The 21,989-nt window shown below is 43.2% G+C and overlaps 2 protein-coding genes and 1 non-coding gene across 3 annotated transcripts in view; all 3 read right to left on the bottom strand.

Annotated features, from left to right (window-relative positions):
- Nucleotides 1-21,989, bottom strand: part of LOC120425107 (protein unc-80 homolog) — a 39,939-nt gene that overhangs the window by 11,079 nt on the left and 6,871 nt on the right. Inside the window, exons 7-30 of the mRNA XM_039589501.2 lie at nucleotides 21,753-21,963; nucleotides 21,330-21,694; nucleotides 21,075-21,271; nucleotides 20,615-21,014; nucleotides 20,444-20,556; nucleotides 20,254-20,271; nucleotides 19,816-20,041; nucleotides 10,268-10,364; nucleotides 9,917-10,198; nucleotides 9,650-9,847; nucleotides 7,069-7,405; nucleotides 6,897-6,993; nucleotides 6,570-6,833; nucleotides 6,300-6,507; nucleotides 5,831-6,234; nucleotides 5,623-5,767; nucleotides 5,401-5,566; nucleotides 5,153-5,355; nucleotides 4,850-4,987; nucleotides 4,457-4,779; nucleotides 2,625-2,791; nucleotides 2,004-2,568; nucleotides 1,358-1,921; nucleotides 12-177 (exon numbers count right to left, since the gene is read on the bottom strand). Coding sequence (XP_039445435.1) covers nucleotides 12-177; nucleotides 1,358-1,921; nucleotides 2,004-2,568; nucleotides 2,625-2,791; nucleotides 4,457-4,779; nucleotides 4,850-4,987; nucleotides 5,153-5,355; nucleotides 5,401-5,566; nucleotides 5,623-5,767; nucleotides 5,831-6,234; nucleotides 6,300-6,507; nucleotides 6,570-6,833; nucleotides 6,897-6,993; nucleotides 7,069-7,405; nucleotides 9,650-9,847; nucleotides 9,917-10,198; nucleotides 10,268-10,364; nucleotides 19,816-20,041; nucleotides 20,254-20,271; nucleotides 20,444-20,556; nucleotides 20,615-21,014; nucleotides 21,075-21,271; nucleotides 21,330-21,694; nucleotides 21,753-21,963 — 5,854 coding nt within the window. The remainder of the gene's footprint in view (nucleotides 1-11; nucleotides 178-1,357; nucleotides 1,922-2,003; nucleotides 2,569-2,624; nucleotides 2,792-4,456; nucleotides 4,780-4,849; nucleotides 4,988-5,152; nucleotides 5,356-5,400; nucleotides 5,567-5,622; nucleotides 5,768-5,830; nucleotides 6,235-6,299; nucleotides 6,508-6,569; nucleotides 6,834-6,896; nucleotides 6,994-7,068; nucleotides 7,406-9,649; nucleotides 9,848-9,916; nucleotides 10,199-10,267; nucleotides 10,365-19,815; nucleotides 20,042-20,253; nucleotides 20,272-20,443; nucleotides 20,557-20,614; nucleotides 21,015-21,074; nucleotides 21,272-21,329; nucleotides 21,695-21,752; nucleotides 21,964-21,989) is intronic.
- On the bottom strand, nucleotides 2,836-2,907 carry Trnat-cgu (transfer RNA threonine (anticodon CGU)). Its single transcript has one exon. It is a non-coding gene; the product is annotated as a tRNA-Thr (tRNA).
- On the bottom strand, nucleotides 10,820-13,166 carry LOC120425108 (uncharacterized). The gene is made up of 3 exons (XM_052706254.1): nucleotides 12,779-13,166; nucleotides 11,228-12,675; nucleotides 10,820-11,161 (listed from the first exon to the last, which is right to left on the bottom strand). Exons 2-3 carry the CDS (start codon nucleotides 11,499-11,501, stop codon nucleotides 11,076-11,078), a joined length of 360 nt encoding a protein of 119 aa, XP_052562214.1. The 5' UTR covers nucleotides 11,502-12,675; nucleotides 12,779-13,166; the 3' UTR covers nucleotides 10,820-11,075.

Consider the following 21,989-nt stretch of genomic DNA (forward strand, 5'->3'; position numbering starts at 1 on the left):
TAAATCCTCACCTTCAGGGCCGTGTACGATAATTTTCTTCGCAGAGGGAACGTTTGCCGTGAGCAAAATGGATGCATCGCACTGTTCCTTGCGTAGGATTTGCTTCAGATCCTTAAACATGATTCCGTGTACGCTGTGGACCACCATCCACAGAACTGAAAGGGCCGATCCGACCAGCTGAGCAGTGTGACGATTAGAGATTTGGATGAAATGTTTTTAAAGCTGATTATGATGATAATTTGAAGTGTGAATTTTCTTTCCTTCAAATGGTACCATGCGGCTCCATGGTTAACGAAGCCAGAATGTCCCATGTGAAAAACGTGCAATTGAGAAAACCGATTCCTGTGTTTTCACACTATGTCTCCCTAATCACACCAGATAGCAGTTTATTACTCTTACTTGTAATCTCTGTTATTAAACAGGTAAACTAGAAACAATGCTTCGTAAAACTGATGATTTCGTGAAACAAATCATGGTGATACGTAGTAGAAGTGTAACGATGGGACAAACTCACTTGGTGATGTTTTTAATGAGTTTTCGAATAAATAACTAGGTTTTATGGGTTTTTTAGTATACGTCGAACTAAACTGAAAACATCCAAATAATGTCACAATCCTTCAAAAATGACATGGGACAATTATGCGTAAAACGGAAGTCCTAAGCACTACAAATCGATCAGATATCCGTTCTCAAGGTACGTATTTTTGAATATTTTTTAATAGCCTTATTGTATGGACAGCTGCCAAAATTGTATACAGCCTTGTATGGATGAACTAATGATGCAATGATGGTCATATAAATAGTACCGTAAACTGGGGTGTCTTTGATAGCCCGGGTGACATTTTTGATACATCCAATGTAACAGTCACATTTTTGCATATATGTTCGATAATAAGCTATCCTTTTATGTTTACATACTCAAAATTCTCAAAAATGTTTAGATATTAATTTGACGGGCATTTGAAAAACCTATCAAAGTCACCCCCGTTTACGGTACATCCAATATTTCATCCATTGAATTGCTCAGTGTTAAAAAAAAACATGTTCAGTAATACATTGAGAAGGATATTCATGATATGGGAATGATCTTTCTCACCCTATACTACTATTATAATTTACCCATTTTGTTATGATTGATATACTATTGCAAAGTACATCAAGATCATATATTATTTGAATGAAAATGGGATATGCATAACTATATAGTATAATCCAAATATCGAGATTCAAACCAGTGACTATTGTTGAGAGAGGTTAAAGGAGGATGCGCCTTTGCTCGCACGGCTACCATCCTCGACAAGTTTACAGATGTGGTGTAGTGGAACGGGGATAGCAAGATGTAACGGCTAACACAAACCTGTTGACTACATTCGTGCGTTGATCTCACGTAGAACATAACGTATCCAATGATGTAATTATAACAGGCGAAGGCAGCCTGTTGTGGAAGTCTTGGAACAAATCGAATCAAGTGTCTGAGCAGTTTAAACATTTGCTGCTGATGATCCCGGGTAAGTCGTTCCAGCACGTAGCGTAGAAAGAGAGCGGAGTCCTCCACCAAACAAACCCAAATGACCTGGTAAGCGGTCTCGTAGACGGCACATCCGTCCGAGTTGACAGCGGCATCATCGAGACAGGCCACAATTTGCATTACCGAGGAACAAAGACAGGAAGGGAAGACAGAATGGGCGGCATGAATGGCTCCGTGGGCCCGGGCACCATCCTCTTCCTCTTCTATGTCGATATTCTCGCCAGGGCTGTGATCGAGGCCTGGCTCGTATGCGGCCAGCTGTGTTATTGGGATGGTGGTAATGAGGAATGACTGCCGCTCGGAGCGTTGCTTGTCCATCCGTTCTTGAATGGCGTGACGAATTGCTTCCGTTTGCTGCTTTTTGCGGGTCTTCGTGGCCGTCACCAGCGAGCGCTAGAACAAAAGTAGAGGTGAGGTTTAAATTTCAGCTGAATTCAATTCTTCGTTTGGTGTATGATTTGCATCAGATAGCTACATGTCGTTCTTGGTTCAATGTCACTTCCATGTCCTTGTTTTGCTGTCGCGGGCACCAGGGTGGGTCGACCACCGGCAGGCTCTCGATTCCGATTTTCGGCGACGGCAGCGTGAACTCTATTCCTGGAGGTGGGATTTTGAAGCTCAGGTGAGCGCCTTCCTCCATGCGTGGCCACACCTGGAAGCGATTCTTCCACAGCACCTGATAGCGTAGCATGGCTCCGATTCGGATGTTCGGATCTTTATTCTTCATTGCACGCTGCATCAGTTCCGAGGCGGTGGTTGGAGCTTTGACGGACGCCAGAATAAAGAGTGCCGAAGACGCAGCCGATACTTCCTGGTTGGATTCAAGCAGTAGCTCCCAAGCCACCGGTGTGACCTCCACGAATTGTTCCTCCGTTAGAACAGAGGCTCCCTTGACTAGCGTTGATAGTGGCACGTGGAACAAATCACGCACGTGGTTTTTAATGTATTTAAGAACTAGCGGAGATTCTTGTGTTTTCTTGTTGTCCTCTGGGCGTTGCGAATACTGCGATGTGTTCGGTTCCGAGTCATCCTGGATGATCCTGGAAATTAACATTGATTAACTTAACTCCAATAACCTTCCGAATAGTAACAAAACCTGTCCCGTTTCGGGATGCTATCCTTCCGTCTCGATGGCGAAGTTTGCGACGAGCCTTCGGACACCTTTCTGCCGTGCTTTGTGCGGTCCCGTCTAGTGCTGTTTTTGCCTGCTTCGGTCACGTTGGTAAAGGCCATTGGAACTAGACCAAATTCTTCACCGTAAACCTGCAATAAATTACGGATTAACTTGATAAAAAAAGAAAAGCCGCTGCCTCCTGTGAGGATTGAACTCACGACCGCTGGTTTACGAGACCAGCGCTCTACCACTGAGCTAAAGAGGCTGATGATGGAGGGGATGTTAGAGCTATATTTAAATTTGGCACGGGGTGCGCATGCGTTGAGTTTGCCGGATAACGTTAAGGGAATAGCATAAAATTACGCAACTGTGAACATGTCTTGTTTCAATGCGTTACTTCTGTTATGCTATATCGAATCTACCCGCTGAGAAGTGTAACGCCTCGGTCGGGGCATTACAATCAACGATGCCAGATTATTTTATGGGAGATCTGTATTTTCTTAAAAATAAATCTGTATTTTATCTGTAGCCATAGCCATCAAAGCCATGGAAGATTTTTTTAGACTTTTAACAACAGATTTAAGCATTTTAATCATATTGAAGCATAATTAAAATTACTAAATTGCTGAAATTTTTAAATCAAAGCATTTATTAAATATCTGTATAGAAAGATTTTTGTGATTTTTGGGATCGAAAAATCTGTATAATACAGATTTATCTGTATATCTGGTATGGCTGATTACAATTCTTATGTACGTAGTTATTAGCATTTGTAAATAAATTATTTATACATTTGTTTGTATTATTTATATATTTCTAGTGCATGGATCTTTATCTCAATTGTCTAGCTATTTTACCATAACATAACAATTGAAATCACAATATAAGAATGAGTGTGACGTCCTTCTATCCAAAAGTGGAATAAAGATCCTTCTACTGGATAAACTTATTGCAACTAATCCCTCTGAATAATGTGACGCCCCACCAGTCTGATGGATTATAAAGTCGGGCTGACAACAGTCGATCGGGGCGTTATATAACTGGATACACACAGGAATTATGTTTTGTGCTTCGTTTTTCACTGATTTCTCTAATTCAGTTACACTAAAACCCCTGTTAACCCGCAGGCGTTACGCTTTTTATAAGGTTGATTTCTCGAGAACATTGTTATGTTTTTACATTCTTTTGAAAGCAATTTGTAGATTTAGCGAGACGTATAAATTGTAAAATGTTGCGTCACTCCAGAGAAATCGCGGAAAAAAGCGTATCGCCTGAGCGGGCGCGAGGAGATTCACAATCTTTAGAAATCACCATAAACCAAAATTTACCACAAGAAATTAGCCTACACGCCAATGATGTTCACATTTATCGTATTAGACTCAATTATGACCATAACCATAATACATGGCGAAAAGTAAAATTTTAGCAAATATTGTGTAGATTTTTGGCAAATTAAAAAATTGAACACAGGCACATTACAGTAAGGATCCATTTTACATGAGATTGATGGACGGCCTAACTTTAAGGTGTGCTTCTTTTCAAAGGAAAGTACAGTCCAGACTCGATTATCCGATGTTTCGATTATCCGAAGGTTTGTTTGGAACTTCGGATAATCGAATCACGAACAATTTTTTTTCGTTTTTTTTATTGTTTTAAACATTAAATTCGAGTTCTACGACGGGTCATACTTAAGCCCAACAATAAAAAATAAGACAGCGAAAAAAATGTTTTTTTTATTCTACGAAGTGAAATTTTTCCGAGGCCTTCGGAAGACCGAGTCTGGACTGTAAATGTAAATGAAAATCCAAACTCACCTTCCGAACCGCCTTAACAAGCCTGCTAGCAGCTCGCATGTGCCTCCGGTAGCAGTACGGGTGGCAAAAGTTCTGATGATCGCAGTAGAAATTGAACGAGTTCAACAGCGCCGTAACTGATCTCAACCAGGGCAGATTCTTAGCCGTTTCGTCCGACTCGTTCGAGTCGCACGGCGATTCCGGCGGCTGATCATGATCATCGCTCAGTATTCCGGGAGACTCTTCTCCACCACTCACTTGACCCGGTTCCGAGTTGTCGCTGCGATCGGACAGTGAGGACACCTTCCGTCGGGATTGAATGGAATCGGTTCGCCGGACGGGATCTGCGGGAAGGTAGAGTTGGAAGATTAGTTTTGTGGCTCAGGTGGAGTTTCATCCACTACAAGACATTACAATCATCATTGTCCTTAAGATCCTTAGCTCCACGTCTTAATTTTAGCGATCTTCGCTTGAAGGAACCACCGGCGGGGGTTGTGGTTGTTCCACGTCTCAAAAGGAAGTTTCTCGTTGTGGTGATGGAACGCTTTGGGGCTTTTGGAAAAAGGGTGGAAACATACAATATCAAGAGCACATGGTTACAGTTGTCGAATGAATAGGTGAGTCATGCATTAAGACAGGGGGAGTTTACAAATTTTAAGGGTTGAGGTAACATTTGAAAGATTTTTAGAATGTATTATGGAGTTTTTCGCCACTTACGCTGCACAATTTCTTCGCCTTGGATGGTTAGGGTGGTGTTGCTACTACCCTCAGACTCGTTATCTGGCTCTTGGAGAACGAATGATATTTTGCGCTCAGTTTGCCCGGCGATTGATTGTAAACTTTGCGCCGAGGTTTGTGAGTGTCCCATCGAACTTAGAGCCATTGACCAGCGGCGATTTGTTTCGCTAAATTGATTGAGTCTTTAATGTGGAGATTTTTGTGAACTATTTCTTTCCTATACTCACCGGCAAACCTTATCCCAAGGTCCTTGTTTTTCCTTAGTTGATAACCTGGAAGCTTTGGGTAATGTTTGGTATGTCTCCCTCAGGAAGCTTGTAATTTCCAAGAGCAAAATGCATGCCACTAGTTTCAGTGCTGGCGGACAATCGTTCCCTCTGGCGTTTACACTCACTAAAATAAGAAAGCACTGTTTGGTTTGTTCCTGAAATTTGAAAAGATCATCCTACTCTCGTCTAGAAAATCTTCCTCCTCGTCTTGTTGCAACAATTGTTTCTGTCTCTCTGGATCGGACAAATTCGTGGTGAATTGATCGTAGTTCTTCCGCTCAGTACTCAGCAAATCATCCAATCGAAATCCCAGTGCTTCACCCCACTAAATTATATTTAAAAAAATATAATAAAACAGTGCAATGCTACAATATCTTTGTATACATTCCTGATGGAACATCTTTCCTGCAGCGCGTTGCAGAATATGTATCCGCCGGGCCCCGGCAGCCATTGAGGTTCGATTTCCCATCGCCGGACCGGACGGCCTGAACGCCGGAATGTTCTGCTTCATCCAGCTTGGCCATTGACCCCGATTGCACAGGTGCACAAAGTGGGCACACTCGATCAGCAGTGCGGCACGTGCCACGATTGGAGCTTGCGGGAGATCGAGCAACGCCGCGATCAACGGGGGATCCGGTATGGAGCCGGGAGCACAGGTTTCCAGCAGGAAAGAAAAGCGAGCCATTCCTTCGCGCAAGGGAGTGATCGGAATCAGGCGTCGCTCCTTCAGGACGACCACTTCCGACTCGCGTGGCCCTTCAGCCGTGTCGAAGGAACTGCGGCGGCTGAAGTCTGTTGGGGGTTGAAAATAATTATTTACAGTAAGCAGAAGGTCTCAGGCTTTCGATGCAACTCACAACTTCCAGAGACGTCCTCTTTGCCGTCCATTTTCTTCTTTCCTTTGCCAATGCCGAACCTTCCGAGGCGCCGCTCGACGCGTCTTCGAGCCCTCTGAATAGAACGTCCTATGCCCTCTGTAGCACGTGTACGGGCGTGGAAACTCAACGATCCTTTCCGCATAAAGGTATTAGCAATCTCCGAGCTTCCCATGACTCCGGATTGGCTCTGTTGGGTAAATGAGCTGGGTGTATGATCCGCATTGATTGTACAGCAATATACAATAATACCTCCAAATCAATAGATTCGCGATCTTTCGAACCTCCCCGGAACCAGCGAACAATACCGCTCAGTCTTCCGACTGAGTTCCGCTCGGAACTTGAAGTCGAGTCCGAAAGTAGAGCCCTTTCGCTATGTCTCGGTGTCAAGGTAGGGCGTGTTGGAGCTCCTTTTCGCCGTAAGTTAGCGCTGTAAATCGGACTTTGGCTTATGCGACAATGCTCCGGATCTAAACCTTCCGTCTCCAACAAGCTCTGCAATAACAGTGGTACAAACTGCGTATTTTTGCGAGTTTATTATTCAACATCCAACACCAAAACAACATCGACTTTACTTACGGCACACGTGGAAGATGTGCTTTTCTTTTTGAACAGTAGTTTTCGCTGAGCTTTTTCGTCCTGCTGGAACGTCTGGATGTCGTTCGGAGGAATATGTCTGTTTGAAAAAAAAAAAAAAAAAAAAAAATCATTTCGATTGAACCACTTTTGGATATCAACAGTGAACCCGTACCTTATAACGCGTGTAGTTTGCATGTTGGGAGCTTGCTTGTTCGGTCTGGGCGTAACAGCCAAGACGCCGCTGAGTGCGACCCGACGGAACGGTCCACCGTGCGCTCCTTTCACGTATGTTACCAGCTGTCGAACGTCGCAGTATAGGGCGATGTTTTCCTGACTTTTCAAATCCTTCAGTGAGTCCACCAAACGCGTAACCAAGGTTTTGAACACCGCAGCTATGACGGCACTCTCGGGTCCACCGCTCAGGCCACTGCCAAAGTTGCTAGCATATCCACCTTGTCCGCCTGATATACCGTAGTCAGGGGTCAGCGTTTTGGATGGTCTTTTATGGTCTAAATAGGTGATAGATGAAACACATATACGTGCAAGCAACTACTTCACAAGCAATGAAGAAACAGTGTCGAAGTTGGAAATAGCGATAGGTGTTGTACACATCGAAAGTAACTACGCGTTGAAAAAATCTTTGGGAGAATGCCAATTAGTATAAAGAGGGTATGAATTATTTTCCTATGAAGTGAGTACACTCCAAAACATTGCTTTCTGTTTGTTGTGGTCTGGCGCTTGGGCCGTTGCAAATATTTTTTGAAGTTTATGTCTCTCTACTCTGATCAAAGTCGAGCTGGTGGAGAGGAAAAGGGGGGGGGGGGGAGCCAAAAAATATATTAAAATTATAAGGCATGGTTACAATGTTTGGATGAAAAAAAAAGTTTTAAATGCATTATACACCAATTCAGCTGTTTTGCCATCATTAGGATTCAAAACATAGCACCGAAAAAAAAAAATGCTAAAAATGCTTTCAGCGATACTGTGCATAGGAATTTCACTAAAATTCAAAATATTTTTATACGAGCTCAACCATTGTTTAAAGTTGATCAAACTTCTATTTCCATCAACATTATTAAGTTTTTCGAAGAAATATATTTTGGCTAAATTTAAAGTGAGAGGGGGACCTGGACTTTCAAATATATTTGCGATGGCATTATCTAATAGTTCTAAAGCAAATGTGTTTTTGGGATAGTCGCGTTAAAATACTGAAAGTCGTTTTCTTCATATATTTTAACAATTTTCCTATACAAATTGGAGCGCCTTAATGTCAAATCGATCAAAAATTTGGAATTTAACCTAGTGATGGGTTAATTTTCAAATTCAAGGGATTTCAAAGAAGAGGTATCCGGGATTGGACCTCCTTATGGTAAGAAAAAATATTTTCAAATTGATTTGGAAGACTATGTCTGAACTAAAGGCATTCTTGAATTTGTATTCAAACCTGTTCTAATTTACCAGAAATAGTATCAAATCTCTGGATTAAAGAGAACCGATTCTTTAAACTCAACTAACAACCCTAAAGTTAATTTTCAAGGTAGGTTTAGTTATGACAAATTTGATTACGTATTCACACAGAAATTATTTTATTGTGTGCAAAGTTTGTATTATAATTAAAATGACTTGTCTTAATATGTTCTAGTTACATGTAGGAACGCAATTTTATACTTACTACATACTCACACAATAAACAAATAGAGATGTTTCAACGATTACTGAAGGATAGCAATTTGGATCAGCCAATAACTCAGCATAACTGTGTGCAATACGGAATTTGGTGTTGATTTCACTTCCCCAAGCCTACACACTCTGATTGTGTTTTGCACGCATTTCGCTCGTGTTTCATGAATTGTATCAACTTCGTCAAAAAAAAAAAAATTATAACGTGATGAATTAATGCGAACATTCAATGTGATTTGTTTGCCAATTCGAGAAAGAGATTTACATTAAGCCGAAGGTAGGGTTATACCATAACACAACACACACAGTTCAGGAGAATTGTAAAGGCGAAACGAAAAATCTGCCTCGTCGTCATCGTCCTTTTACCGTTCCTTTCGGCGCAAACAAATGATGTTGAAGTCGTGCGTTGAAAGTGAAATAAGCACACTCGTCGCAAGGTCCCTTTTGCCTGGCTGGCATGTGGGAGTGGTTTGGTGGAAAACCACAGTGTTGGGGAGAATTGAAGAGGGAAAATCGAGGCAAAATCCAAACGAAAAGGTGGCAATTGAAATACATAATTCAACTAAACTCACAATGCGACTAATCGTACGTACCGATATTTAGAAAGAAAAATTTAGTTTTTTTTTAGAAAAATATTTTTGAAATATAGCAATTTGCAATCACATTTCTGCGTGGAAAACTCTTGTACGCAAAATAATAATAACGAACATAACAGTCGATTTAGAGCCTTTCGTTCCAAACACGAGCACAGGGCAATATTGCGTGGTAAGAAGAGAATCTGACGATTTTGTTTCCAAATCCTAATATAGAACGGGTGAACGTTGACCTCTACAAGCGTGTCATGCTGTTTACAACGAAAAAGAAAATCAAATCGGCTTCGAAAATTGAACTTCAACGTTTTCAATGAGAACAAATGTGTAACTTTTTTTTCACTTGTTGTGAATAAATTACAACTTCCAACAAACAATATGGTTGCATTACTCAGGTGAAGGATTGGAATGAACCATTCATTTATGGGTTCCTGTTGAACGTTTCCAACGAGTCGTTATCCAGGTCGGTGAAATGGTACTTACTTAGTGGCGACAGCAAAGAGCTGGGATCAACGCAAAATCCGACAAAAGCATGGAAGAACTCAATCAACTCGTGTAGTTGCGTTGTCCTAATCATATTACGGAGATAAGCCTTTGACGGTTTAGAGGCTTGGCGAAGCAAACGAGACAGGATAGAATGGCAGGTGGTTCGAAGTACCTCGGCAGGTGGCCCACGGTTACCTGTGAATTAACGGATCAAAATAGTTCCTTGGCATGCTAGCTGAGAATCGATGAACGACGAACTCTCACCATCGTTACACCCATGGGGACATCCCAAGTGGAGCAATGCCCGCTTCACGATACCCATGGCGAGTGTGTGTGCGTGTTCGCTCAGTTTCAGAACTCCCAGGTCCAGCAGAAGTTCACAAATGTTTAATCCCGTTTCCAGTACGCGTAGCGTACATATGTGCGTATCTCGTTTGAAAACGCAGTGAACTGCCAGCAGTACAATTTCGTAGTCGATTCCACCTTCCTTGGTGATGTAAAAGCTTGATCCGGGAGCTTCTGATTCGTCTGCTCCGGTGTTGTATCCTGTAGATTGCGTTTATGGTAAGAGACGTGTTTTCGTTCAGATGTATTAACTGTATTAGCAAGCATTACCTATATGAGAATCTGTGTGAGATCTGAGCATCTGGCTCTTAAACACACCAGTACTGCCACCAATGCTCAATGCGTCAAGCTGAGAATCGATGGATCCCTGTGAAAGGTAAATTTAAACGTACAAGATGAAATTGACCCCACACGCAAAACCGCCAATGTGAATTTTTTGAACGTTGGTATCAAATTCTTGAACATCGGATGGTCATAAACGATCATGCGCATTCAATGTTCAAAGCGCGATGACCATCCGATGCTCACTGTGCTTTTTTGGAAATTTGACAGCTCGTTTCAGTGTGTGCGTGTCGTCACGGGCGGCTTTTCTGTTGTTTTCGCTATTCACCGCTTGTGGCGCCACCGTACATCGCAGTAGCTGGGCTAGTACCGCTTTTCACCACCAGATGGATTCAATCGATTTTTGCCCCCAGGACGCATACCCAAATTCCGCTGAGAATATTATTCAAAACAGACAATTTTTGATGCTGTTATTTTAGTTCAATAGCAACTAAAATTGTCTGTTTTGATTATTATTCTAACGATGAATCGATATAAAAAAACGAACAATCAGTATTTTTTTTATTGTTACATAAAATAACAATTTTGCACAATCCTAACTAGTTTTTAAACGTAAGTTAACTTGGTCATCTTCATGATCAAAAAATAAATGGACTTGTCTCCCGCCTCTTGGGGCTTACGGTTTAACTTGCAATTTGGTTGGCTCCTGAGCAGCGAGAGTTTTGGGCGTTTTTTACGGCTCGGCACTGATCGCTCCGTGAGTGGTGTGTGACTTCGTTCGGTTTGGTCGGAGGTTTCAACTCGTACTACGGCTTCGATCTGAACTGATAATAATCGTGCTCGACTTGAGGTTTTCGAAATGCACTTTGTGATGAACCCCTCCTGAAACAAAAAGAAAAACACCGTCAGAACTTTTTGATTCAACCTCTAAAACCCGTTTCAACTCACCTCTCAGACAAATCGTGCAAGTTAGGTCTAAAAATCTTTTAAAAGCGCTGGGTTTTGCGCGGCTTGAACCGCTCGACGGCACATCCTCATCCTTGGTGCCGCTCTCGAGCGTGTAGATGGTCACATTCGCGAAAAAGTGCTCCATCTCGGCGAGCGCATATCGGAACCGGGCCGGCTGGGTTGGTGCTGAGGTGGCACAGCGCGGTGGCGAACTTGGGGCGCTTGGCCAGCGGGAAGGCCTGGTCGTCGACGCCACCGAGGATGATTGCTTCATGATTTAGAGAGCATACACGCGAGTTTCCCGGTTGTCCAGACTTGAATTTCCTCGACAATTTCTCCGTTCGCGGCGACAAAATGAACTAATACTCATAGAAGAGCACATTTCCGTTGTCCATGCTCACGAACATGGTGCGGATGTTCATGCTCTTGTCGACGGACACGTTCAGCGCCACAAATCTCCAGTCGTTCGGTTAGCCAGAGGTCTGTCGCAGGAGACGACTGCCGTTTAGGATGTTTCCGGACGAGCAGAACAGTTCGAGCGTTTTGGCGTCCACGAATCGAGCGACGTATTCCGGGGCCGACTTGGTCTTGGCGTCCGCGGTTGGAGCGAGCGCCGATTTATGGTCCAACTTCCAGAAGCGCAACATCGTTTCCTGGACAATGTCGTGGTCGACCGGTTTCGGCAGGTAGCTGGACTGCAGGGCGTCGATAATCGCTTTTAGACTGTCGATCTGGTGGCTGGCCAGTTTGTTGTTTAAGTTTCAAGTGACTTGGAAGGGTCGTTTTGAATCAGTTCCTCCGACACCAGAATGTCGGACCTGGTCGTAGTCGCACAGAAAAGGAACTCGCCCATGTCCAGACACTTGTTGAGGCGCTCCTGGCACACGACGTAACGCTCGGAATTGGTTGGCCGGGAAGTGCACGGTTTTTTTTCCCACGGGACGCATCACGGACACAGCCAGCTTGACCAGCACCAGCAAGACAGCTTCGGTACTTCCTGGCAGTTGTTCTTCGGCGTTCCGCCACAAATGTACTCGCTACATCCCCCGGGACCTCCGAAAACGTTCACTCCTCCTCCTCCCCGCAACCCCGCTCAATCAACTTGCACAACACCTTCTCGAAAACCGCTTCCACGACTGCAATCAAGACTGCACTGTTGATCGCGGCACGATTCATAAACTGCCCGGTATTAGACTCGACGAAGTTTTTCCGTTTCCCCGCCGTATGATCCTTCCGAGCGTCTTGCTCATCTAACGAGTTGCGCAACGCGAAACTTCCCGCACCAGCTGCTCGCGGGTCTCGGGGGTCTGTCTTGCAAATGCACGTCAAACTGCAGCCAGCTTGCTGCGTCCGGCGGCGGAAGTGGTTCCTTGGCAGAGGAGTCCGCTCCGTCCGTGTCGTAGCCAACTGGGCCAACCGGGATGTGACCTCCTCGGGTTCCGTTATTTCTGCGGGGGAACTTTTCGATTAGTGGTGAATCACGGGGATGAACTTTACCGCAAAGAAAATGTTTCTCACATTTTCTTTGTTCACGTCGTTTAATAAACATACCTTATGCCCACTTCTGCCTGCTGGGGATAGGAAAACACCTTTGCCCACCTCCGGGAACCACTTTTAGGCAGGTGTGATGGTGCGGCGAGCACGGAATCACCAGCTGAAAATTTTGCAGTTGTTGCGCGAAAAAATCTGACAAGTCTCCTGCGAGAAAAAAAAAACAAAACGTCAAATTGCTCACAAAGAAGAGTGGCTATTTTAAAAAGGATGAAGAAGAATTTCTTCGCTAGACGGTACGTTGCCCACAGATATCACGCATACTAATTCAAAATCACAAATGTATGAATCGTACTGCTCATGTGTGGGTGATTTTAGGAATGCTTTGAACATCCGATGTTCAAAAACTTGAACATCAGATGGGTTAGGCTGGTTGAGCATTCAACGTTCACCGGAATTTCTTTGCGTGCAGTTATTCATACATGTAATAGTTAGTGTAATACTGTGATAATTTGATTGGCTTTGTTAAAATATATTGATAAAAAATCAAAAGGCAAAATCTGAGACAATTTGAAGGCTTTTTATACCAGCTATTACTTTAAAAATTTTGTATGGTGAAATTATATTAATTTTTCTATCAACTTTTGATACAGTATTTGCATTGTATAAAAACCTAATAAAAATCAAAAGAGGTCGATAGAAATTTCAACAAATCATCGTGATCGTTTTATCTTGTCACACGTCGATTTTGGGCCAAATTGAGTTAAAAACGTTAACGTTGTTAAGAACGCAATTTTGTGCAGCTCTAAATGCCTCACCTTTTGACCTTCACAGATCCCCAAAATTCGATTTCAATCCTGAGATATTCATTTTAAAATGGTTTAACACCGTGCATTGTTGTCACTCTTCATATGAAAGAAGTTTCAAGTTTTACCCAGGAAATTGCTGTTGGTGCGACAACTGGCCAAAGGGATTCTAATCAGAACACGTTTGACACACGTACTTGTCCGACATAAAAAAATGCTGTCAATATGTTTGATTATCACTTGTAGCACCATGGGGCAAGGATCCTGATTGCTCAAAATCAACCACTCCAATCGCGAGCACAAATAGCAGGCGACGCGATACTGCCCTGATGAATTTCTACCGTTTGTCACTTTCACACCATTCGCTCCCGACCACTCTCCCTTCTACTCTCCTTCTCTCTCTGATCGGCTCAAGCAGGCCGTCCGTCTCCGATCACTCTGAACTGAACACATTTTTTCTTTGATGCGCTGCCTTATACTCATTGATTTGGGTTGCGTAAAATCAATGTTATCAATCAAATTGTGCATTTATTTTGATTTCATAGCATTATAGCCATCATTCAAAGAAACTTCCACCAAGAAAAAATCAAATTGATGGCAAACTGAGGGCGTGGAGACAAAAAGGTGCAGGTGGTTATGTTACACATGACCAGTATGACAAAGAACTTAGCAGAAAAGCTTTTAAAACTAAGCCATTTTGTTGAATTATGCGTCAGATAAAATCAAAGCATCATTGGATTTTATTTTCGCTCAATTTCTCTTTATGCTTTGTATAAAAAACCATGATATCTGTATGGTTCGATGTTTGTCCCCCAATCAGAACAATCGTGAGGTAGCGGCCTCTCCAGATTGTGGCCACTTTTTTCGAAATGGTCAGTATTGAAAACCATGAGTTGTGATACCCATATTGCCAATACTCGTTGGTTCAGTAGACGTCTCCCCGGGAAAACTTTCCTTTAGGGAACCGGCCACTCCAGCTTTTGGCCAACTTTTTTCTAAATTGCCATTTTCATTACCAATATTGAAAACCATGAATATTGATACCAATATTGCCCAAAATCATATGGTTCGGTAAATGTCTTCCTGAGAGAACCTCCCTGAGGGCACCGGCCACTCCAGGTTGTGGCCAATACTGTCAAAATGGCCATTTGCATTACCAGCATTGAAAATCATGAATTTTGATACCCATATTGCCCAAAATCGTTTAGTTCGTTAAATGTCCACCTGGGACAACCTCCCTGAGGGCACCGGCCACTCCAGGCTGTGGCCAATATTGTCAAAATGGCCATTTTCATCACCAGTATCAAAATCCAAGAAGTTTGATACCCATATTGTCCAGTCTCGTATGGCCTTCCCGGAGGGATCTGACCATTCCGGGTCTTGGGGCCAGAATATTCCGGTGGCTCTCAATAATTCCGGCTGGCCTGCCTCCGCTTGGTCTGCTCCAAGCTCCAGGCTAGCTGCTTTTCGGCCAACTGCTTTTGGGCCTCCAGGTCATCTGCTTCCAGGTCCAGTTTGTTGTTTACTCCTCGGCGTCCAACGATAGATTGATTTCCCAGGGTTGACCGAGCGGGCTTATATTGGCTTAGAATGGAGACGGATGCCCCGCCCCTTTGCGCCGGTTATCCCATTCCTACGTCATTCGCTTTTTTAATGCACTGGTGGGGATGGGAAGTCGTAAAGGCAGCATTTTTGCCAACGATTTTCATTCCATCGTCATCGTTCGAACCGACAACATCGTAGCAGCAGCAGCAGCAGCGGAAAAAACAACGACTGAAGGAAATCAAGAGCGAGCTCCGAGAAGAAGAAACACGCCAGCGTGTGCGTGAAATTGCTGCCAAAACGACGTCGAAGGAGAAAAGCAAGGCCTACTTGGATGGACGCTCGAGGAGATGGCCACAAGAATCAACTTCTGCTGCAATGCAACAAAATGGCGCTTTTCAGCGCCAACGAAAAATTCACGAAAGAGTTATTGTTTCAAATGATTCATGCACTGCTTTTGGTGCATTTTTAAAGCTTTTGACGCTTGGCGTTTAAATTAATTTAAATATTTCCCCCAAAATTTTCATTTTTAAAAAAATTGAACGAATATTAAAAATTTTCGCTTGCAAGTGTCAAACGATCGCAGTTGGCCTTGAACAAGCAAGCGCGTGCTTTGACCCACGCAAAAAATCTTTCCGCTCTCTGATTGGCTGTTTTGTTTTGCCGTGGAGTCGTGAAGGCAGCATTTTTGCCAACGATTTTCATTCCATCGTCATCGTTCGAACCGACAACATCGTAGCAGCAGCAGCAGCAGCGAAAAAAAAACAACGACTGGAGGAAATCAAGAGCAAGCTCCGAGAAGAAGAAACACGCCAGCGTGTGCGTGAAATTGCTGCCAAAACGACGTCGAAGGAGAAAAGCAAGGCCTACTTGGATGGACGCTCGTGAAGATGGCCACAAGAATCAACTTCTGCTGCAATGCAACAAAATGGCGCTTTTCAGCGCCAACGAAAAATTCACGAAAGAGTTATTGTTTCAAATGATTCATGCACTGCTTTTGGTGCATTTTTATAGCTTTTGACGCATGGCGTTTAAATTAATTCAAATATTTCCCCCAAAATTTTCATTTTTAAAAAAATTGAACGAATATTAAAAATTTTCGCTTGCAAGTGTCAAACGATCGCAGTTGGCCTTGAACAAGCAAGCGCGTGCTTTGACCCACGCAAAAAATCTTTCCGCTCTCTGATTGGCTGTTTTGTTTTGCCGTGGAGTCGTGAAGGCAGCATTTTTGCCAACGATTTTCATTCCATCGTCATCGTTCGAACCGACAACATCGTAGCAGCAGCAGCAGCGGAAAAAAACAACGACTGGAGGAAATCAAGAGCGAGCTCCGAGAAGAAGAAACACGCCAGCGTGTGCGTGAAATTGCTGCCAAAACGACGTCGAAGGAGAAAAGCAAGGCCTACTTGGATGGACGCTCGAGGAGATGGCCACAAGAATCAACTTCTGCTGCAATGCAACAAAATGGCGCTTTTCAGGGCCAACGAAAAATTCACGAAAGAGTTTTTTGTTTCAAATGATTCATGCACTGCTTTTGGTGCATTTTTATAGCTTTTGACGCTTGGCGTTTAAATTAATTTAAATATTTTCCCCCAAACAATTTCCATTTAAAAAAAATAGAACGAATATTAACAATCAAACGTCAAACGATCGCAGTTGGCCAACTTATGAGGCTGTGGCCAATACTCTCAAAATGGCCATTTTCATAACCAGTATCGAAAAACATGAATTTTGATACCCATATTGTCCAAAATCGTACGGTTCTGTAAATGTCCTCTCGGGAGTACCTACCTGAGGGCACCGGCCACTCCAGGTTGTGGCCAATACTGTCAAAATGGCCATTTTAATTACCAGTACCAAAAACCAAGAAGTTTGATACCCATATTGCCCAGAACCGTATGGTTTGATAAATGTCTCCCCGGGACAACCTCCCTGAGGGCACAGGCCACTCCAGGTTGTGGCCAATACTGTCAAAATGGCCATTTTAATTACCAGTACTAGAAAACCAAGAAGTTTGATACCCATATTGCCCAAAATCGTATGGTTCGGTAAATGTCCTCCCGGGACAACCTCCCTGAGGGCACCGGCCACTCCAGGTTGTGGCCAATATTTTCAAAATGGCCATTTTCATCACCAGTATCAAAATCCAAGAAGTTTGATACCCATATTGCCCAAAACCGTATGGTTTGATAAATTTCTCCCCGGAACAACCTCCCTGAGGGCACCGGCCACTCCAGGTTGTGGCCAATACTGTCAAAATGGCCATTCTAATTACGAGTACTAAAAACCAAGAAGTTTGATACCCATATTGCCAAAAATCGTATGGTTCGGTAAATGTCCTCCCGGGACAACCTCCCTGAGGGCACCGGCCACTCCAGGTTGTGGCCAATACTGTCAAAATGGCCATTTTAATTACCAGTACCAAAAACCAAGAAGTTTGATACCCATATTGCCCAAAACCGTATGGTTTGATAAATTTCTCCCCGGGACAACTTCCCTGAGGGCACTGGCCACTCCAGGTTGTGGCCAATACTGTCAAAATGGCCATTCTAATTACGAGTACTAAAAACCAAGAAGTTTGATACCCATATTGCCAAAAATCGTATGGTTCGGTAATTGTCCTCCCGGGACAACCTCCCTGAGGGCACCGGCCACTCCAGGTTGTGGCCAATACTGTCAAAATGGCCATTTTAATTACCAGTACCAAAAACCAAGAAGTTTGATACCCATATTGCCCAAAACCGTATGGTTTGATAAATGTCTCCCCGGAACAACCTCCCTGAGGGCACCGGCCACTCCAGGTTGTGGCCAATACTGTCAAAATGGCCATTCTAATTACGAGTACTAAAAACCAAGAAGTTTGATACCCATATTGCCAAAAATCGTATGGTTCGGTAAATGTCCTCCCGGGACAACCTCCCTGAGGGCACCGGCCACTCCAGGTTGTGGCCAATACTGTCAAAATGGCCATTTTCATCACCAGTATCAAAATCCAAGAAGTTTGATACCCATATTGCCCAGTCTCGTATGGCCTTCCATCGGAACACTCCTGAGGGTTCTGGCCACTCCGTGTCTTGTGGCCAGAATATTCCGGCTGGACTGCCTCCGCTTGGGCTGCTCCTTGCTCCAGGCCAGCTGCTTTTCGGCCAACTGCTTCTGGGCCTCCAGGCCATCTGCTTCCAGGTCCAGGTTGTTGTTCACTGCTCGGCGTCCAGCGATAGAATGATTTTCTTGGGCTGATCGAGCGGGGTTTATATTGGCTCGAAATGGTGACGGATGCCCCGCCTTTTTGTGCCGGTTATCCCAAACCTCATCATTCGCTTTTTGTTTCAACTGTGTGGAAAATTCCACGCAACAGTGCTTTGTTGCGTCGCAGACCTCTTCCCCAGTACCAAGCATGCAACATTTTCGTAACGCGCGACATTTTTCGGTTTTCTGGATTGACACCTCACCAGAATAGAGCCCTTAGGACAACGTTCTTTGTCAAAAGACTACCGCGCTGGCATTTTGTGAGAATGGCTCTTCGCTGAGCATGTTAGTGTGTGAGTGTCGTCGAGCGACGGAGTAGGCAAATATTTTCACGATGTATTTGTTCGCTGAGTGAACAGTTTTGGTCACTCGCTGGATGCTTGCCAGACTCATTCGCTCATGAATGCTAGCGGGTTGGAATAGGTGGCGAATGGATAGGCGATGAGTGAGTGGTTTCTGTTCACTGAACCGAAAATCAGGACCCTTGCCATGGGGTCAAAACTTACGCGAAGCACCAAGGGTCAAAGAAGTTAAGGCGAAAACTTAACCGATTTAGATGATTCGATCCGGAAGGATGTCAAGAATCACCTCCAATAATGTCTTATGTGCAAAAATGCCAATATGCATCATTAGTTTCTTTAGGTTTAGTTGCTTTATGAAAAAAAAAATCAAAAATCTGTACCTCGAGAAGGATTTTTTTTATCGATTTGATGTCTTCGGCAAAATTGTAGGTTATGATTAGGACTATTCAGAAAAAAATACACTTTTTAAAAAATAACGTTTATTTAATAACTTATTATCATAATATTGCGATTTTCTTAAATTTCTTTTCAAAGTTTTACGAAAGTACTTTTCGATTTAGAATCACATTTTACATCTTATATCTAAAATTACATTTTGATTTTTTTGTGTACACTTTCGATACCTTTCAAAAAAACACATTTTTCAAAAAAAAAAAAAACAAAACGTCTATTAAAACTTTTTGTTTATCGAAGTTGATGAGTTTAAGGATAAAAAGTTATTTAAAAAATGGGCATTTTTTAAAGACAACTTTGCCGAAGACAACAAATCAATCAGAAAATCGATTCCAGATGTATAGATTTTTGAATGTTTTATAGCACTTTTCTATGGACAGCGTCCGAATTTGTTTGGAGAATTGTATAAAGGAACTAATGATGCAAAATGGTTTTTGCAGACATAAGGAATCGATGGACATAGTTTCAAAAAACCATGCGCACCCACGTGTATCTGTGGGGGTAGCAATAATAAAGGGGTGCGCATGGTTGCTTAAGGCTCTGAATGGAATCATTCCCGATCGACCTTTTGGCGGCCATGTTCATTTTAGAATAACATTCAAATCATGATTCAGATAACTTGAATTAAAAAATGGTTATGTTTTTCGCTGTAAATTCTCTTAAATTCGAAGAAATACGTGACCCCCCGGAAACACTCTGGTACCACCAAGTTAATAATATTCTGCTCCAGCTAAAAAATACCAACCTGTCGTCTCAGATAGTCCGGTGACGGCGTTGGCGTGTGCTCGGTTACGGTTATGATTGGATATCGTGGCGCAGACTGCTGGCTCATCGTCATCGAAGTTCTTGGTGCTTGTTGTGGCGGTGGCTGGGGTAGCGGCTGTGGATTGCGCACTACACGCGGCGGTTCCACGTATCTGTGAAATCTAGAACCAAGTTGGTGCGATGTATTGTATGGTGCAGTTGGCTTTCTACAAACAGGGGGGTATACAAGGAATTAAAAGTGTGTTCGGTGTGCGTAATATACAGCAATGAGTCGAGGTAAAATTTTGAAGTGGGAAAATTTTGAAAATGCTCAGGTTTTTCGAATCAGCTGGGTTTACGTGGGCAAGTATCGAATTCTTATGACTAATGGTGCTGTATGGGGAAAACATTGGTGGGTTAGAGAAACTAATAAACTTACCCGCTATCTAGAAGACAGCTGGTATATTTGTATCACACAGATAGTTATTTTATAGATTTATAGTTGATATCGTTAGAATTGATATGAGTACAGTGTGTAGCACATAGATAGAGAAAAAACAATCAAAATTGTCGCAGATAAATTGGTTGTGCTTGAAAGTAAAGAGTTATAAATTGGATGGTAAACTTACCTAAGACTTGGCATGCTTTTTCCTTTGACAAGATTTGTCGAAGGCGCACGGGAAATCATCGATGATGACCGAGACAATTGTTTTTCGCCGGTGTCTAGGCTGCGATGGCAATCCTGTTAAGACAGAAAATTCAGAATAATTGACTCATGATCAAAGCTCATTCAAACCTACTATATGTTGGAGACGTTTGCCATTGCCTGTTACTTCAAGTCCAATTTTTTCGAGTCCTCTGTCGGACTTTGAGAGGATCCGCGATTCTATCAATGTCCTCAAGTCGGCCATTTTGACCCGGCGCTTCTTCTCGCTGCCCTTTCTCTCAGCCGTTGGTGTGCTCTGTTCGTCACTGGACGGTTTCGGTGCATGGTACGGTGAATCGATGAGAAGCGCGCTGATCGGTGGTTCCGGGATTTCGATGTAATCCTTGTTGATCGAACCAATGCTAGGGCTGTCACGGTTGCTACTGGTAGGCCCCTGGTACATTGATATCTCTATTTGGGGAATTGGCAGTGAATTTGAACGTCGCCTTGGCTGCGATGGTGGTATGGCTGTTTCTTCACTGATGTCTCGCAGTCTGAGGAGGATAGAGAAAAACATAATTATACAAATAATACTTTCAAAAGACGTCTTTTACCTATTGTTCAGATAATGCAGACTCCAATATACTCCATCTTCCTGCCAATGGGATATGAACAGACAACGTAGTACAGCGACATCTAAAAATGTGGCAGCGGCTACGTCTCCCTTTGTACACTGTGGAGATTTGGGATCGGTATCGAGTGATTCTCTCTCAGTGGAAGAGCTGGTTTTTGGCTTGGAGTCTTCTCCTTTCTGTAATAGAGTAAAATTGTTTAAAAACAACGCGATTATCTTTGGTTAAAATACAAACACTGAATGTATCAATTCGATCAAAGTCAAATTTGGTCGCCGTTTTTTCGGGTCGATCTTTGAAAGTTTGTTGTGTTTGATGTTGCAGCGGTAGTTGCTTGCTTCCCCTTCGGCTGCTGGTAGATTGATGGAGAAGGCTGGCATCTGCAGTGTAAAAAGCAGGATCGGTAGGACAACCACCGATTGGCAGTTGAAAGATGACTACTCGTTCTTCTTCTACGCTCGAAGCTTCTTCAGGAATTGTTTCCGGAAAAACCGAATCCTTGGGTGAGGAAACGTAGGACATTTCATCTTCATGCTTAGGGGTTTCCGAGAAAGAAATGCTAGGCGGGGAATCAATGCCGTGATGGGCACTGTCAGGTTTTTCTGTGGACAGATAATGATTTATAAAAAATGCTCGCTTAGGTAGGGACAACTGTTTTACTTGGAGAGAACACCTCTACCGACGGCGTAGTGCTGACAGAGTTCAAGTAGTGTCGCGCCTTCGGTTTAACGGGAGCAATAAAGCAGGACGCGTTTGGAGCTCTGTATTCCCACATCCCTTGCCACATCTTGAGGCCATTTTCCAAGCGTATGTTCTGAAAATCGGACTCCTTCAGCAAGTGAGCTATAGGCGCAAAAAGGTACACGAACAACTGGAAAGGAAAAGCAAAAAATGATG

Source organism: Culex pipiens, chromosome 1 (genome assembly GCF_016801865.2).
Source record: "Culex pipiens pallens isolate TS chromosome 1, TS_CPP_V2, whole genome shotgun sequence".
Lineage (NCBI taxonomy): Eukaryota > Metazoa > Arthropoda > Insecta > Diptera > Culicidae > Culex > Culex pipiens.

Bases quoted from the DNA above. Each gene is read 5' to 3' on its own strand.
- LOC120425108 (XM_052706254.1), bottom strand. From the start codon at position 11,501: ATGAAGCAATCATCCTCGGTGGCGTCGACGACCAGGCCTTCCCGCTGG. The intron at 11,162-11,227 runs GTGAGTTGAAAC...TTTTTGTTTCAG, and splicing joins TTGCACGATTTGTCTGAGAG to GAGGGGTTCATCACAAAGTG.